This window comes from Seriola aureovittata, chromosome 21, assembly GCF_021018895.1.
Source record: "Seriola aureovittata isolate HTS-2021-v1 ecotype China chromosome 21, ASM2101889v1, whole genome shotgun sequence".
NCBI lineage: Eukaryota > Metazoa > Chordata > Actinopteri > Carangiformes > Carangidae > Seriola > Seriola aureovittata.
In genome coordinates, this window is record NC_079384.1 from 2,093,039 (window position 1) to 2,109,942 (window position 16,904).

The 16,904-nt window shown below is 41.5% G+C and overlaps 2 protein-coding genes across 4 annotated transcripts; both read right to left on the reverse strand.

Annotated features, from left to right (window-relative positions):
- Positions 1-263: 263 nt before the first annotated feature.
- Positions 264-11,662, reverse strand: map2k4b (mitogen-activated protein kinase kinase 4b). Of its 3 annotated transcripts, XM_056365445.1 has the most exons (13): positions 11,206-11,662; positions 9,718-9,753; positions 7,950-7,982; positions 6,500-6,602; positions 6,025-6,199; positions 5,466-5,585; positions 5,115-5,234; positions 4,962-5,013; positions 4,643-4,770; positions 3,910-3,987; positions 3,646-3,794; positions 3,281-3,326; positions 264-2,892 (listed from the first exon to the last, which is right to left on the reverse strand). In XM_056365445.1, exons 1-13 carry the CDS (start codon positions 11,330-11,332, stop codon positions 2,779-2,781), a joined length of 1,281 nt encoding a protein of 426 aa, XP_056221420.1. In that variant the 5' UTR covers positions 11,333-11,662; the 3' UTR covers positions 264-2,778. The 3 variants fall into 3 exon arrangements, with proteins under 3 accessions (XP_056221420.1, XP_056221421.1, XP_056221422.1); XM_056365446.1 differs by lacking the exon at positions 7,950-7,982 and having other exon boundaries at positions 11,206-11,653; XM_056365447.1 differs by lacking the exons at positions 7,950-7,982; positions 9,718-9,753 and having other exon boundaries at positions 11,206-11,658.
- A 755-nt stretch (positions 11,663-12,417) lies between these two features.
- Positions 12,418-16,497, reverse strand: adprm (ADP-ribose/CDP-alcohol diphosphatase, manganese-dependent). The gene is made up of 3 exons (XM_056366845.1): positions 15,536-16,497; positions 14,281-14,403; positions 12,418-13,610 (listed from the first exon to the last, which is right to left on the reverse strand). The coding sequence occupies exons 1-3, from the start codon at positions 16,101-16,103 to the stop codon at positions 13,285-13,287; spliced, it is 1,017 nt and encodes a 338-aa protein (XP_056222820.1). The 5' UTR covers positions 16,104-16,497; the 3' UTR covers positions 12,418-13,284.
- Positions 16,498-16,904: the final 407 nt, after the last annotated feature.

Below are 16,904 nucleotides of genomic sequence, written 5' to 3' on the forward strand. Positions count from 1 at the left end.
ACGCCGCCTGCTGCTGATTGGCTGCTTGTGTTACTTGGTCCAGTATTTGCTGAATTTGACAAAAAGTGTATTGGATTAGAATCACTTACTCCACCTTTAACAATAAACAATAACAGACTCGGATCATCCAGCTGATCCTGACTCTCACACTGAATTGAACACATTGAATTACTTTACATTATTAGTATTTGCTAGGTTAAAGGTCACAGCGGCTGTACTCATGGGATTTGTTGACAATAAAGGAAATATAAATAATGCCACCCTCATACTTTAAAGTCATTTATTACATTAAGTCTCTACAGAGTCCCACTGTTGGAGGTTTATCAGTCATACAGATGGTTTGGTTACCTAGCTAACACCGACTAGACATGGCTTTCTGGGAGGGAATAACGGAGGGTGGATCTCAATAGTCTCAGGTTTTCAGCTTCCCTGTCACCTGACCCAGTACAGGTAAACGTCAGTCTATCGGGAGGACAGGTGAGGGGACGTGTTTCTAGACTATGGAGACGCATCCTGAGATAATACATGGTTTGGCGTGGAAACATTCTGTCATCAGTGCAAGCCAGAGAGACGTGCCGAATCACGAGGAACATGCTGAGTTCACGGTCACCTTCAGGGTCAAAGAGCAGTGACTGAGACCCCCCCCCCCCCCCCCCCCTACTGACAGGTGTGTGGTTGGTGGACAAGTTTGTCGTTTAGCAGCATCTATCTTTTCTCTCAACAGGAAACCCTTTGAAATGTAGTTACTGCTGTTTGCCTCTGGGTGGCAGCGTGGCGGAGCTGTGATCGGTGCGGATGAGCAGTTGAACTGTACAGTGCTTTAACAGGCAGCTGAGGAGCATTAAAGCTCATCCTCCTCATCACCGCCTCATCTGATCACGTCTGTGTTTGAGAAACGAGCCTCAACGGTCGAGCAGAACCTGCCAGGAACAGCAGATCACATGAACTATGTACAAACACATTTACACAGAGGGACATGACGTCCTAAAGTTTCTTTACATCAGGCAATGTAACGTTGGCTGAGCCCCGGTTTGTGTCTCTCATCTGTTATCGCATCCGAGTCGTAGAAATTTGTTGTTGATCTCTAAAACACTCAGAAGGAACAACATTTATCTCATGTATTAAATCTGAATTTAAAATAATTCTGTCTGTCAATTTATAAAAAGACGTTTAACCACAGAATCAAGTTTCAAGTCCATTTCTATCTCCAATCCGACATGCTAACGATAGCTGTGGTCACATCCTTCTTCAATTTGTGTTTGTGTTTGAGTAACAGCTAATTGATCCAGTTCCACGTTAGCAAAGATTTGTGAAGCTCGGATGCAAACGAATCTCACATCAAACCTTTTGTTATTTTTACCAGCGAAGAGAACTGAAGAAAACACAGAGGAATTTAGCTTCATCTTTAGCTTCAGCTCCGACTTTCCACAGTGAAAATAACAAACACTTTGTAATTTATCAGTTGTAGCTGTTTAATGTTAATTCAGTCATGTATAAAACGAAACGTGTGCTCACGTTTCTGTGTAGAAATGTTTCTCAGCTCATCAGTTCAAATGTCACGCAGTCAAATTAAATATAAAAAAAATGTAAAATGAAGACAGCCACTTTGTTGTAGCAGAAAAACCTGTTTTAGCCACTAAATAAAAGTAATATCAGTTAAAGTGGTCGCTTTATTTTGAAAATTTTCCCCGTTCTGACGTCAAACGGAGCTTTACTTTGGAACTGCAGTTTATGAACTGATGAACTGTATTCTTTCCTCACTCTACAGCTGCTCCAGTCAGACAGAGCGAACCGCTAGTGCGTAGGATTATGGAAGTTCAACAGTTGAGAAAATATAATTCCAAAATAAAGGGCCGTTTGACAGCAGATTAAGTGGTAAAAATTTTCAAAATAAAGTGTACACTTCAACTGACATTTGTTTTTTTTTCTAACTTGAACCACCGTCTAATAACCTGAACTATCACGTTAAGGACTTTGCAAAGACTTTTAAAACTGACGAATGTTGTTGAACGACTTTTCTTGGTTTTTGAATTATCTTTCGTTAAATCAGCTGCTCAGTCATCGACTCTAATGTGACGATAACATACGAGAGGTAAAACCCGGGGCTCACAGTGGATGTGAGAAATGTCTCGTCCCGATCACGTGTCACGATGAACTCTCACAGATTGCATATAGAAAAATAAAAAGAAGTAAAGCCACACCACCACGTCCATGAGCTCTGAGGAAACACTTTTGCATACTCATTTACCACGAGTGAAGGTGTGTGTGTGTGTGTGTGTGTGTGTGTGTGTGTGTGTGTGTGTGTGTGTCTGTCGGCATACATCTGTACATGTCAACAAGTCAGAGGTGAACACACATATGCAAACATACAGTCCACGATGTACAATCCAACAGAAGGCTGTTTTTGTTCTAACGTCAGGAGCGTCACGTCTGTTTTATTTGGTAGATTCTGTGTTTGAGTTCAAGTAAATATATTTATACCATATATGTAGATTTCTATTCCTTTTTTACTAAGACAACATCATGTCTTCAAGTTTTTCTGTCTGAATATGGATGATAATATGAACGAGGTGATGGAGGAGTTTGATTAACAATATTCGTCTTATTGCACCGGGCAGTTTGGACTCGGTTCCTTTGTTCTTTGGAACAAGTGAATAAACAGATGATCCTACGTAACTCTGAGGGCTAAGATGTCAAGCGTCGCATCACAAAGCTTTAGTGTCCCACCCACTGTGTGATGGGTGACCCCCCCCCCCCCCCCACCCAGCCCTAACTCAGTCAGTCCACATACATAGGAGAGATGGGAGAGGCAGGGATCTGATCCAGGATGCGACACACGTAGCTGGCGACGTCCACGAATCGCTCCTCATACATCAGAATAAAGGGGTGTTTCTGAGGGACAGACGCAGAAGACTTGGGTCAAATGTGTTAAACTGCTCAGCAGGAGAAGAAGGTTCAGAGCGTTTAGAAAGTATTCAGACCCCTCTCATGTTGCTAAAATCATTTCCCGCATCACTCAATACGACACAAGCTCTGAAAGGCAGGTGGTTTTTTATTTTTTGGTCAGGATCATTTTTCTTTTTTTAATTTGTGAAAAAAACAACAACCCCTGATTTTTTTGCCTTCCCAGAAAAAATACAATACAAAATATGAAATAAACGAAGGGGTGTGAAAACTTTCTGAACGCCCTGCAGAGCTTTTTCTTCTTCACTGGCTCGGTCGGTTCTTCACCTTCCCCGTCAGCCATGAAGCTTAAAACTAAAGAAGAGAAAGAACTCACCAGAAGCTCCTTGTACTTTGGCCTTTTTGATTCATCCTTTGTAAGGCTGCACAGAGACAAACAAGCAGTCAGTAACACTTCTGAATGAACAGTGACTGAGTGTTTCAGTTCGTACACGTGACTTTGTTTCACGCCTGAAACAACTGAGTAGACTCAATCCACTAATGAAGACCATGAGATGTGGCTGAGAGCTGGAAAAGTCTAGTAAGAGGATCCTCAGACACCTCCAGGTAAGATTTTAATTTCAAAAACATAAAATTGTTTCCAGTGATGGAGGAGGTTGTGTTGTGTATTTCAGAGGCCTGTGACTGTGTGTGTGTGTGTGTGTGTGTGTGTGTGTGTGTGTGTGTGTGTGTGTGTATTACCATAGGTTGACGAAGTTGATGAACTTGGGGGAGAACTGTCTCTCCTCTGAGTTGCTGAGCTGAGGAGGTTCTCCTTTCACCACCTGAGTCAGCTGATCAAAAACACTATTCCACTTGGGGTACGGGAATCTTCCTGTGGCGAGCTCGTACTGAAACACACACACAACCACACATTTTTATTTCAACAGGTCGACTGATTCAAACTCACTCAGACACGACACAGGTGACGAGATGACATCATCCTGATGACATCACGGGTCTTACCAGGGTGATTCCCAGACTCCACACGTCGGACCGGACGTCGTAGCCCTGTCTGGAAGCGCTGGGGTCTATCCTCTCCGGCTGACAACACACAGGCACAGAGTGAGTCTCTGAGATACTTCACTGCCCCCCCCCCCCACAGGACAGATGTCACACATCAAAAACAAACAATATATTATCTGTGCAACCCCAAGAACAAACTGAGCTCTAATCCACCAGACCCCTCAGACCAGATATCTCTCTCTCTCTCTCTCTCTCTCTCTCTCTCTCTCTCTCTCTCTCCTCTCTCTCTCTCTCTCTCTCTCTCTCTCTCTCTCTCTCTCTCTCTCTCTCTCTCTCTCTCTCTCCTCTCTCTCTCTCTCTCTCTCTCTCTCTCTCTCTCATTTGCATTTGAAGCAGGAAGTGAGATCTGATCACAGGTGGCATTTTAAATCCAGGTGTGAACTAACGAACTCTCACCTTTTAGTGTGTCATGCTCCTAATTGTGAATTTGCTCCTTGTTTTTCTCACTATGTTTAAATGTTTTTGTGTTCAATATATTTACTGTGTTTTCACTTATTTGTTTTCTCATTCATGTTCATGTCACTGGCTGTGTTTACATGTGCTCCAGAAATAGACTTGACTTGATTTGAAACTTGTAAATTGTTTTGATAAATGAAAGGTTAAAATCAAACTGAGCTCAGTGGGCGTGGCCTCCACCAGCGTCTCCTGCGAGCGTTCACCGCTGCTCACTCACCGCCATGTACGGCCTGCAGCCGGCATCTCTGGTCTTGGCTATGGAGTCCACCAGCTGACCGCTGATGCCGAAGTCACACAGCTTGATGTTTCCCTTTCGGTCCATAAGAATGTTGGAAGGTTTGATGTCTGAAAACACAGAAAACACATCGTCAGAAAACACACACACAATCCGTCTGGTTTTCATATTATTATTATTATTATAATAATAAAAAAAAACATTTCATCTCGTTTTAACTTTGTCAGGCTTTTTAAGTCGCATTTCAGATCATCATGAGATCAATATTAGATGTAAATATTGATCAAATTCACAAACTTACCTCTGTGAATTATTTTCAAGTTTTCTTTTAAGTGGTTCAGTGCTTTAACCGTCTGTAGAGGACAAAATAAAAACACCTCTGGTCACTCTTTTAAATCATATTTATATATTGAAATGTAAAAATCTATGAAGAGAAAGTGAATCATCTTCTCACCGCTAATGTTATTTTGCCTAATATTTCCTCTGGAATGACGTCATCTAATGCACAATATACATATTTGTAGAATTTGTCTAATGAGGTAGACATTAGTTCCATACAGATCCAACAGTCGCCCTGAAACAGAGGCACAGGTTAGTTTGTAGTAGCTCCTGTTGTACGCTAGAGGTCGCTGTGGCGTTAGATTTTATTACAATTCAAACGAGGCTTGTGTGATATCCAAAACAGACAGTCCAGCCCAAATACCGAGATTTACATTATCATCAAATATTGGCCAAAGCCTGATGTAAACGTGACTTTAGGTGGTAGTGGTGTGGTGCGTTTGAGGACCGTGCGTGTTTGTCACACCTCTCTGAAGAGGGCGCCGTAGAACTGAACGATGTAGGGACAGTCGCTGCTCCTCATCACCACGTCCAGGTCCATCAGCAGCTGCTTCTGCTCCTTCTCGTCCACAGTGGAGCGAATCCTCTGAGGGAAACACAACACAACAACATCATTCACATCTCTGACTGATTCACTGTCCACACACACACACACACACACACACACACACTGTAAACTGGCCAAGCTGTGTGAGACAGTTACAGTGAATTTACATGATTCTATTGAATACTGAAAACAACACGCAGACACTCCTCACTAGCAGGAAGTGTGGTCACTCGTCTCACATTTAAAACATGAGACTAACAAATTCACCCGCTGGCCACCAGGGGGCGCTGGCTGACTCCTGGTGGAGCGCAGAGGTTTGATTCACAGACATTGTTTAGGTGTTTCCAGCCTTGCAGCTGCTTCTCATGATTCTGCTTCTCCGTGTGACTCTGAGCTCTTGTGATTCTGACTTTTGCACTAAGTAGTTGTTGCTCTGGATGAGGTCACTTCAGGTCAGGTGCATCTCTCAGCGTCTCACCTTGACAGCCATGATCTGGCCCGTGGGCTTGTGGACCATCTTGTTGACGGAGCCGTACGCTCCGCGCCCGATCTCCCCGAGGTCCCTCAGGTCCTCCGCCGTGAAGTCGCAGTGCTGCTCCGGGGAGATCTTCAGCTTCCCCGACGACTCCATGCTGTGTGTCCGCAGACGCTCTCTGGAGGAGGAAGAGGAGGAGGAGGAGGAAGAAGCCACAGGAAGGGGAGAGGACAGAGTGGAGCCATGAGCAGAACATGCATTATAGATTATTGTGGATATGATTCATATTTCATCAGTAATCTCTGAGCTGCTGTGAATCTGAAATGTTTGGAGCTTCCATGAAATGGTTTTGAAATCTGAGCTTTTGTTAAAACATGTGTAGGAGTGAAGTCTAATAAAGAATCAACATCCTGTGACCTGCTGAAACAAAACCTGACACAAGTCGCCATGACAACCTGTCCCGAAGGTCCGCACTCACATGTGAGGGTTTTGGAAGGAGGGAGGCGTCGGATTGATCGGGAGCCTGGAGGTCGGCTTCACTGGAGGGTTGGCGAAATTCAGCTTCAGAGCTTTACGTTTACCTGGAGTGGGACAAAGACAGACACAGATCCAGATCCCACAACATGCAGCCACCCTGTGGTTCAACCAGCTGGTGCAGGCAGAGGGTGCACACAGTGTGACAACAAGCTCGGCTCTTCTCTGGAACATCTGACTGCACACACTTGAGATAAGCCTTTACTGCACATGTGCAACGGGTGTTACTAAGTACGCAGATAATTTTTTAAATCCCGTCATCTCGTGATAACAAACGCTCGTTATCCCGAGATAAGGAGATATTATCAGGAGAAAACTATTTTTGTCATTCTGATAATGTCTCGTTATCTCGTTATAACAAAATAAATAACTTTTCTCCTGATAATATCTCGTATTTCGGGATAATGAGCTTCATTATCTTGAGATTACAGGATGAAGAATGATTTGTCAGTATGGCCTTTCTCAGCTTCTGTAATTAAGGAATTTATGCCAACTTACTTATGGCCCGAGGAACCAGCTGCACATTACGGTGCTGCGCGGTTAAATCACACCGACAGGTCAACAGAGGCGGCGCTAACTGTTGTGGCGTCAACATGATTTAAAGATTTCTGTTGCGAGCTGTTTTCAGACCTGTGGTTTATCTCAAGCTCTTCAAGATCAGAGGAAGCACACAATGCATTTTGAACACAAGCAAAGTGCCCACATGTACAGAGGTTCCCATTATCAGACACTGCACCAGTTCCTTTAGCTCCAAAATGAACCTTTTGGTCCAAATAGCATAAATCCTGTATATATAACATATTATTCAAATTATTTGTTTTGCTGCTGCTGCAACAGAGCCAGGACGAGCTTTACTGCATGCTGCTGATATTGGGAATCCCAGTCCAAAACATTTTCAATGTGAACTTTCCCTTCAGAAATCAAAGTGACCCAACACTTAGACAGCACACGGTTCAGGTTTAAAGCAGATTCAAGTTCAAATTCAAATTAATTTGACATATCTTCAGGATATAACTGGTGGTTAGGTTCGGCTTCTACGCAAAGTGCCGTGTTTAAGTGTTGAGTTGTCTTTGCCATGCCCTGTTCAACCAGCTCCTGAGTGCAAACGGACGCCTCGACCTTTAAGCCCCGGTGCAAACGAATCTTCCTTTGGCCATAACTGAGTGTGTGGCAGGTCATAGCAGTGAACAGTGGACAGACTCCCCAACTACCAGAGCACCACACAGGCTGTTTCAATAGCATACAGTGGTTTCGCTTCACCAGTTTTAAATCCCAATTAAATATGAGCGTGATGAACACTGAACACAGCTCAGGAAGGAAACCACTGTAGACTACTGAGGTGTTCCCACAGACAGCAGAGGTCGGGGTGAATTCAGTGCGAGTCTGTTGCTTACTTTGGGAAACTCCAGACAGGCTTATCTGAAACCCTGAAGTAAAGAAAACACATTTTACTACAGTTTCTCAGGACTCGTTTATGTGCGAGTGGGTGGTTATTAGCAAAGTGGCGTCCCATCGAGAGTCAGTGCTGGAAGTGGAACACGGGGCAGGTTTCTGTGAGAGAGGCGCCGTGCCTTCGCTGGGTGTGGGTCAGTGCACTGTCATGCAGCTGTATGTGTGATGATGTGGGTCCTCTGTATCCCAGCAGAATGAGGAACAGGTTTAGTCAATAAAAGGCCGCATGGCAGTGATCACTTCAGGTCTATTTCACTTTAAACCACAGAAACAGGTGAAGCTCAGATGAAGAAGAGGTTCATGGTGTGGCACTCTGGCTTCAGTGGTGCGTGTCAGTTGTGAGTGATCTGTCATTGTTGACTATCGGTGTGATGTTGCTGTTCCACGGGCATATGACTGTTATTAACAGAACTGTACGTAGGCTTGAGCGATATGGTCCAGCTCAAATATTGTGATATGATCATAATATAATTATAGTATTCTATAATTATATTTTCAGTTCCTCTTATTCATCGACTGTATCTTTATTTAACCTCTTTACTACCGAATAAATTTGATTTACCAGTTACATCTGGTTTTTGTTTCTTCCCTTTTCCCCCAAAACAAACTGGGTTGTAACATATTGTATTTTTTATAATATATATATAATTATTGTAGTTTATGTTTCAGGTATAAGTGATGTAAGTGCTGCCAGGTACAATGGTGCAAAGTTCAATGTGCAGTAAGCAAATCAGTGAAATGAGGGTCAGACTGTGCAAAACTATAAAATTACATTTTCTTTTTCAATATTATGAAAAATATCACATATAGTGGGATATATATCACAATATTCAATATTCTTATCCTCCTATACCTCGGTAGCAGAGAGCGTGTTCCCATATCATTTATTTCTCCAAGATCTCTAAGAAAATGTTGAAAACATATAACAAACCTCTGACTCTCACAGAAGTCATTACTGGAAGTGGCACCTATGTTGATGCAAGGCATCATGGGGGCTGGGGATAAATCGGGTAACTCCTCTAGTAGCTAATCTAACTAGCTCCGTACAACTACTATAGTGCGCATAGCACTTGATATTGCAATACTATCGTATATCGCATTATTAGGGCTGGACTGGATTGAGATTTTTGGACATCGCCCGAGTCTACTTGACGAATCAAGAGAAGCTTTACGTCCACGAGAAGAGCTTGGCTGTAAACAAGGAATACATTTACCACAGCAGAGGAATACGCCAGTTAGAATCATCATAGACCAGTGGAACGTGAGTAGCATCCCATTTCTATATATTATAAAGCGAACAGCAGCGGCAGACCACTAATACCGTACATACGGCAGTAAAACAAGAGTGGCACTCCCTCAGAAGGTCTCTATCAATAGCACACAAGTGACAAGCTGTCACACTAAAACAGCCAGATTTGATTTTCTGTTGCTAGCAGACGGTGGTTTGCTTGGTGCAGTGTCTCTTTGAATGGGGTCTGTCTGCTGTGTCTACATCAGGTCTTTCTAATATGGAGGCTACATTAAAAACGTGCAGATAAGTGGATAAAAATGCAGGTTTTACAAAGAGGAAAAATGAAGGAAAACAACAACAAAAAAGGAAAATAAAAATAAATGAAATAAGAGGTGGTGGACAGGGAACATTTGAAGGAATGTCTTTAACCTAAACAAACACAATGTAAACAGATATCCTAGTAAAGTAAGTGTGAATACCTGTTTCATTCTGACATCTCCAGCAGGTGTTGGTTTCTGTAAGGTTTAGATAAAACATTTGATACTAGACAAACAATAAAGCAACTGAGATCTGTTGACCACTGGATACACGACTGTACTGCTTTTAATTAAGTTACTTATGCTATCAGTCAATCAATCAATCAATGGAATTGATTAGCCAGCAGCTACCATCAACACATCCATTATCGGACACGACCCTGTCTCACAGTAAAATTTAGACAACAAATCACACTAACAACAATACAAACGTTTATGTTGCAAATTGAATCTGGCTACTCGTCCGATAATGGATTCAAGGTGAAGCTAGCTTGCTAGGTAGCTAGCTTAGCTGTAAATTCACATATTTAAATCACGTTAAATAAAGACAGACATGTTTTAGTGCAGGACAGTAGTGTTAAACACTGGAGGGTTTGTCTCACGCTATTTTTATTAGCAAATCTCTACAGAAGTAACGTTAGCAACACAGTACAACGATTAGCATCTCCGTGATGTTGTCAGACGTCTACAGCCAAATACAACAACTCTTAAACTTTAATGTTGACTTTAATGACTGTGTCTAACTTAAACTGTATTATTTGAGGCTGTATTATTCGCGGTGCTGTAAAACAGTGGCCTGGCTTAGCAGAGAGAAAGACACTTGAGCGTAGGCCTTGGTGATAGTAGCAGCCCGGTGTGATAACATCGGTAGGCAGACTTTCATTGAATTCATCCCCACAGTTTCAGGCCTTCGTGGTTCAGGTTTTGTGTCTGATGCGAATCGCAGCGGACTCAAATAATGAGAAGACTTTACTGTGCCGCTACAGGCCTGTGGACTCAGTAGCTTATCAGGGGCTACGGCATCACAGCTAGCCTGGTATCACAGCCTGTAGCCGTGTAGTTTCAGGGAGCTACATTAAGCTAGCCAAAGACCGTTAGAGTGGTAGCGGAAACTACGCGATTCAGCCTTCAAAATAAAAGCGCAGTTTGTCAGACGGCTGACTGAATGAAAAATGTTTGCATTAACATTAAACAATAATAATTACGTTTGTGAGTAATTCAGTTTTTCCGTGTATTTTTATACATTATGTCAATGGTGACACGCAGTACCATTTGATCAAAGAGAAAATTAGGAACGATCTAACATATATTTGAGTTTTTCTGCACTTTCTAAACTACCTATTAACCTCAAAGCATCACTTTGCAAAACCAGTCCAAAACCTGCGTTTAACATGTACATAAACAGAACATTTAAAATGTGCCTTAACTTATTCACATTTATAATCATAAACAGCAAAATAGTACATTTTATGTTTATGGACTACAATCCGCATTTTACTCTGAAATTTCTGACCGGAAAAGATTAGCGTATCGTTTCTGTCTTAACTATAGTGTTGCTCCTTCTGGAAAGCTACAAGCTACCTTTTCCTACTAACTCCAGTGTCTCCAGTTGAAATGGAAAAATACGGTCTACAGGCCGTTGCCGCCAACCTTGCATGCTGCTGCTCTGTGTCTGCTGGTGGAACTGGTGCGACGTGGATCCCACGATGCTGCTGCTGCTGCTGCTGCTGCTGTTGCTGGAGCTTGTGGAGTTACTGTCAGGACTGGGAGTCGCCATTGTTGTGTTGGATTCCGGCAGCAGCGCTCAGGCTGCAATGCAGAGAGTGAAACTTCGCCCTCTCTGCCTCCAGACGGGACACTGCGCCACTTGAACGCAGCAGCTGCACCACGGCCACGTCTGTGCCGGTGCAGCCTTCAGGGGCCGTCGGAAATACAGAATATCACTTTACATATATTACACCTCCCTCCTTATCTCATCATATATTGTATACTCAACGATTTTTCCTCCTTATATGTGATTCAAAAAAATATTGAACACAATCTATACTTAATTTATACCGCCGGAAATACAGCTTATAACTCTACATATTACACCTCCCGCTTTATCTCATCATATATTGTGTACTCATTTATATTTCTACTTTATACTTACACTATATGATTCAACAAAATAGTGAACATAATCTATATTTAATCTATATTGTTAGTGTTATTTTAATTACATTTTACAGTTGCATTTGTAGCTCTTAAATGCAGAGATATACAAAATACACAACTTCATTACTTGAGTCATAGTTGCTCAGTCTGATTTTTACTTGAGTTAAAGTACCGGAGTACTTGATTTTTAGAAATACTGAAGTATTAAAAGGTAAAATTTTTTATGTCAACACGTTGTATTGTTCCACATTTACAGAACCTAATGACTGAAACAAATACAGCACATATGCCATATACAACTACCTGTTGCCACATGTTCATACTCAGGTAACTCCACCCACTGAGGAGGAAGAATATGATGAAGAATAGCAAATTGACTTTGAGTTACAAGTATTCTGTATCTAGTATTTTTTGTTGTGTCTCTTCAGTCTATTTATGATATTTTTTTGCACTCAAAACTGTTTTAATGACAAATGATTCATTACTTCATTGTCATTACCTGCACTATCACAGTGTTAAGAGACATGTTTAAGGTGTGGTTCATCAAATCTCACCTTGTATTTGTCTCTTCAAAACTCAAGTTAACTTTTCTTTGTTTTATTACAGGTAGAAAACTTGAATCTACCACTTTGCCGTATAACATGAACGCAGCACGTGATGGCAGAGATGAATGTGACATTTAGCCAGGCAGGGAGGTGCAACTGCTGCTGGTGTAAAGATTTTTATTATTCATTGTATTGATTTACATTGTAAATAATACAGATTCGCTCTTATCACCTCAAAACTGGGTAATAAATCAATTATACTTATCAATACACTGCACTTTTCAAATTTCTCCAGTATGTCACTCAGCAAATCAGTATAAGAAAATCAAAAAGGCAGCAATTCCTCCTTAAAATATATAAATAAATATGCAACTTTTATCAATAAACCTCCAGATTAAAACAACCAGTGTATCAGATAGATTTTTTTTTAAAATTAAAAAATCTGAACTCAGGTACAGTAAATGATTTGAGGTACTGCATTTGTTCTGCTGAGGTAAGAGGACGTGACAGCTTGCATCTACAAACACAGCAGAGTGCATGTGTATCTGAATTCCTGTCGGTCCTTTAAATGCAACTGAAACAATGTAAAGTTATAGGACTTTCATTACTAAAGTACGACGGAGCCACACTGAGGACAAATAAACACTTTCGAGAATAAAGTCGTAATTTTCAGTATAAAATCATAATATTTCAAGAAAACAAGTCATAATATTACAAGAATAAAGTGGTAATTTTAGGTAAGTTGTTGTTTTAGAGGGAAATAGCCGAAGAGTGTCCTTTTACCCGTTTGATTGGTTGATGTAATATTCCTAAAAATTATGTTTTTTTTCCTTGAAAATTTACATTTTAATCTTTGTAATATTTTTCTCGTAATATTATGACTTTATTCTCGAAATTTCAGATTTCTTTTTTATCCTCCGTCGTACCAAAGTGATTTCATAATAATAACTAAAATACATCCTACTCATTGAATCAGCTGATGAAAACATGGAGAGACCTGTGCTGTGCTATGGGAGACAGATGCATGTTACCCTGCCCTATCATCTGTGTCACTGTGGCATCGTGAAAACAGGAACTCTCGATTCGGGATCCTCCCGCTCCCTTTCAGCACCATTCTGTCCTCGTACACGGACACTGTGCCGAAGGCGTTGTCGTCAGGCGGAGTCTCGATCACCCCCTCTAACGTCAGGTGGTGCACCCCTGTGTCTTTGTCCCGGTAGTATCCGCCGTCGTGGTCATGTCCAGCCATGACACACACCACGCTGCTGTGGGAGCTTATGACGGCCAGGAGCTCGTCGTAGTTCCAGGCGAGGCAGATGGGTGTGGTGGAGCAGGGGTGGACAGGGAGGTGACCTGAGGGAAAGGAAAAGATTATCAGTGGTTATCAGACCACACTGCCTCTAATCTGGTGATATATCTGCACATTAAATGTATATTTTCTTCTTCTTCTCCTGTGTTTTATTTCAAGTCTTGATCCATAAGAAGATATATTTGTGGTTTTAAGAACCAAAAAAAATCTCAGTGTAGTTTAACATCTCCTCTCTCAGGCTTCTCTCTGCAGCTCTAGTAACAACAGGTCGGTGAGCCAATCAGAAGAGAGGAGGCTCTGAGCCTCTCTTCTGATTGGCTGACTGTTTTCTGAGTGATCCAATAAAAATAAAGCAGATTTCAGGTAAAAACACTCAGAGAAACCAAATCCTGCAAGGTTTGGATGGTGGGTCCAGGTGGGCGGGGCTTGGTGACTGCTTTGTTGTGACATCACAAAGTTCCAGAAGTCCTGACGGCTGGTTTTAAGGCTCAGTTTCTGAATACAGGCTGTGTGCATTTCTCTGTGGACTGAGGCTTTGATACTTTCCTAAAATTAGATTTAAAAAATGACAATATATCGAACTGTAACCCTGTATAATAGACTTTGTATCGTATGACCAGATTCCTGCCAAAACACAGCCTGACTATTTACTGACTGAACTTGAGAGATGCCGGGAAAAAACGAATAATCTGACAGTGGCAGATTTTCACTTACTGACAATAGTGACTCTTTGCTGTTTCTCATCAGCTGACGACAGCACAGAATCCAGCCAGTCCAGCTGGTCCTTACTGAACCCTCCGTTGAACATCGTGAACCTCTGCTGAAGGCCCTCAAGCACTGAAACAACAACACAAAGAATGAAATCCATCATCTACTTACTCATTCTCTGCTCCTCACCCTGGTGTCTAAGAAATGACTGTTGAAGCTGCAGCTGGCTTCTGTTAAGAGTTTAAAGGAAAACATGAATTTTTCCATTTCTTAGAATAAAGGTCTCACAAATCTTTAACTGGAATTTGAGTTGTCTCTGGGGTCTATGTTAATCTAATCTATGTTTGACAAGTTTAAGTACAGTGATTTTTAATCAAGCCCAGGCCAAGCCCCAGTTTCACAAAATTGAAATTGGTTTAAACCAGAGGCCTGTGCTATGAAAAGAATATTTTTTTGTTATGTGGTTTGACTGAACCTGACACTAGCCGGCCGGGATAAACTGTACTGCGAAGCTGGATTTGGGATTTCATTTCTATTCTAGTGTGTTTTTATTTCCCCTTGTTGAATATCACTTTTCTGTCGCTATAACAAATATATGCTGGGTATACTGAACTTGACCTCTGGTCACATCAGACCAAGTGAGGCTGAAACAGTAAAAACCTTGATTTTATCTAATAAAGCAAAAGGGCATTTTATCACATTCAACATTTCATTTGAAAAAAAATCAACAGTTAAATAAAGTCAAATGGAAATAGAGAACCATACTTTCATGCAGTACTATATATATATATATATATATATATATATATATATATATATATATATATATATATATATATATATATATATATTTTATTAGTTTATTTTCATTCATTCATTCTTTCTTTTTCTGTCTTTCTTAAATCAAGCTGATGCCTGGTGCATTTGTGAGCTAATACACATGTATGTGGTTTAGAAGTGATTTATATTTTGTGTACTGGAATTGCACTGTAATGTGAGCATCGGTTAATAAAATAAATCTCTAAAAATGACAAAAAAGTAATAAATAAATAAATGTATTTGAAATCAAATAAATATACATCTATAAAAATAAATTTTACCTTCTGAATCAGAAGCCACCTTCAGCTTGTTATTGGAATATATTATATATTAGAAAAATAAAATATAAAATGAGCAGTGAAGTATCGCACTAATTCAAATGATCAATATAATGTTAATATACTTTAAAATGAAGCTGGGAGTAATTATGAGGCCAGTATACCTGGAGGACAGTTGAGGTCCTGGTTGTTGTTGTGTTGTTTAATTAGACTCAAAGCGCTGCGGTACTCCTCACTGGACTCCTCTCGGCCCAGCAGGCTCACATCATAGGCGTCCAGCACTACAAACGTGAAGCCGGGGAACGGGCTGAAGTGGTAGGCGTAGATATCGGACCCGGCCCGGGCTCGGCTCCGGTCACCGAGCAGGGAACTGTTGAGCTTGGAGCTGAGCAGCGAGCTCCGGCTGAAGTTATAAAACTCGTGGTTGCCCCACACATGGTGGACCTCCACGGGGCTGGAGCCCAACTGCCTCAGCACCGTGTCCAGCGCTCGGTCGGAGGCGTCGTGGCCCTTGTTGAAGCCGTCGATGATGTCTCCCAGCTGGAGGATGAACTCCGGTTTGACAGCCGACTCTGACCAACTTTCCTGGGCATTTCTCAGCAGCTGGAGGCTGCTCCGGTAGTACCGCCTCCTCGTCCGGGTGTAATTCAACCCGTCGTCGATGTCTGCGTACTGGATGTCAGCTATGACGCCGAAGGTAAACAGTGGCCTTTGCTGAGCACAGTCGTCCATTCTCGGTGTTGTCTTCGGAAACAACTGCTGTCTGTTTCCCGTGTGTGCCGCTCCTGAACAGGAAACACTAACCAGTGACCGGTGTCCTCTCAGCCTCCACACATGCTGACATCCTGCCAGCCTGCTCGGGTTCAGCTTTCTCTGTCCTCCGCCAGAATGACTGCACAGAATCCAGAGCAGACGGCGCTGCGCTCGACAAGTGACGTACGGACTTCCGGCTTTATCCTTCAAAATAATGCTGTTAGAAAAAAAATACTCATAATAAATACCATGGATATTGAGAAGAAGTGGATATGGTGAAGCAACATGGCGGCCAACTTATTCCAACGAGTGTCTTTTTTCCCGCCCAGTGTGAACCACGGCTTTCACCTGTGTCCTCACAGCGGGAGGATTTTACCTGCACGTCCAGAAATGAATGTCAAACATACCTCAAGTGGGAAAGTTGAGATGAGAGAACAGATGTTTCATGTTGTATGTCAAATATTTACTGATATTAAAAATATATACATACGTGTTGTTTATTAATATGGGATCTGTACAGTCTTACTAGCATATTTTGATTTCATTAACTCCCATACATATAATTAAGGTCTACAATATTACCATGTACATTGACATAATAATACAAATGTCTATAGTATATAAAGTGTATAGAATTTAGTAATTTATTTCAATGCACGTGGGTTAGGATTATAGCTACAAGCTATGAACTCGATAGAGAATGAATAACTCATGAAACATAGTCCTGAAAATTTGAGTCATGTCATAATGCACAATATTTACTAAATAAGTGAAAGAAAG

Bases quoted from the DNA above. Each gene is read 5' to 3' on its own strand.
- adprm (XM_056366845.1), bottom strand. From the start codon at position 16,103: ATGGACGACTGTGCTCAGCAAAGGCCACTGTTTACCTTCGGCGTCATA. The intron at 14,404-15,535 runs GTATACTGGCCT...TTGTTGTTTCAG, and splicing joins GGACCTCAACTGTCCTCCAG to TGCTTGAGGGCCTTCAGCAG. The intron at 13,611-14,280 runs GTAAGTGAAAAT...CCTTTCCCTCAG, and splicing joins GCAAAGAGTCACTATTGTCA to GTCACCTCCCTGTCCACCCC.
- map2k4b (XM_056365445.1), bottom strand. From the start codon at position 11,332: ATGGCGACTCCCAGTCCTGACAGTAACTCCACAAGCTCCAGCAACAGC. The intron at 7,983-9,717 runs GTATTCACACTT...TCTTTACTTCAG, and splicing joins GAGATGTCAGAATGAAACAG to GGTTTCAGATAAGCCTGTCT. The intron at 3,327-3,645 runs GTAATACACACA...GTCTCTGTGCAG, and splicing joins ATCAACTTCGTCAACCTATG to CCTTACAAAGGATGAATCAA.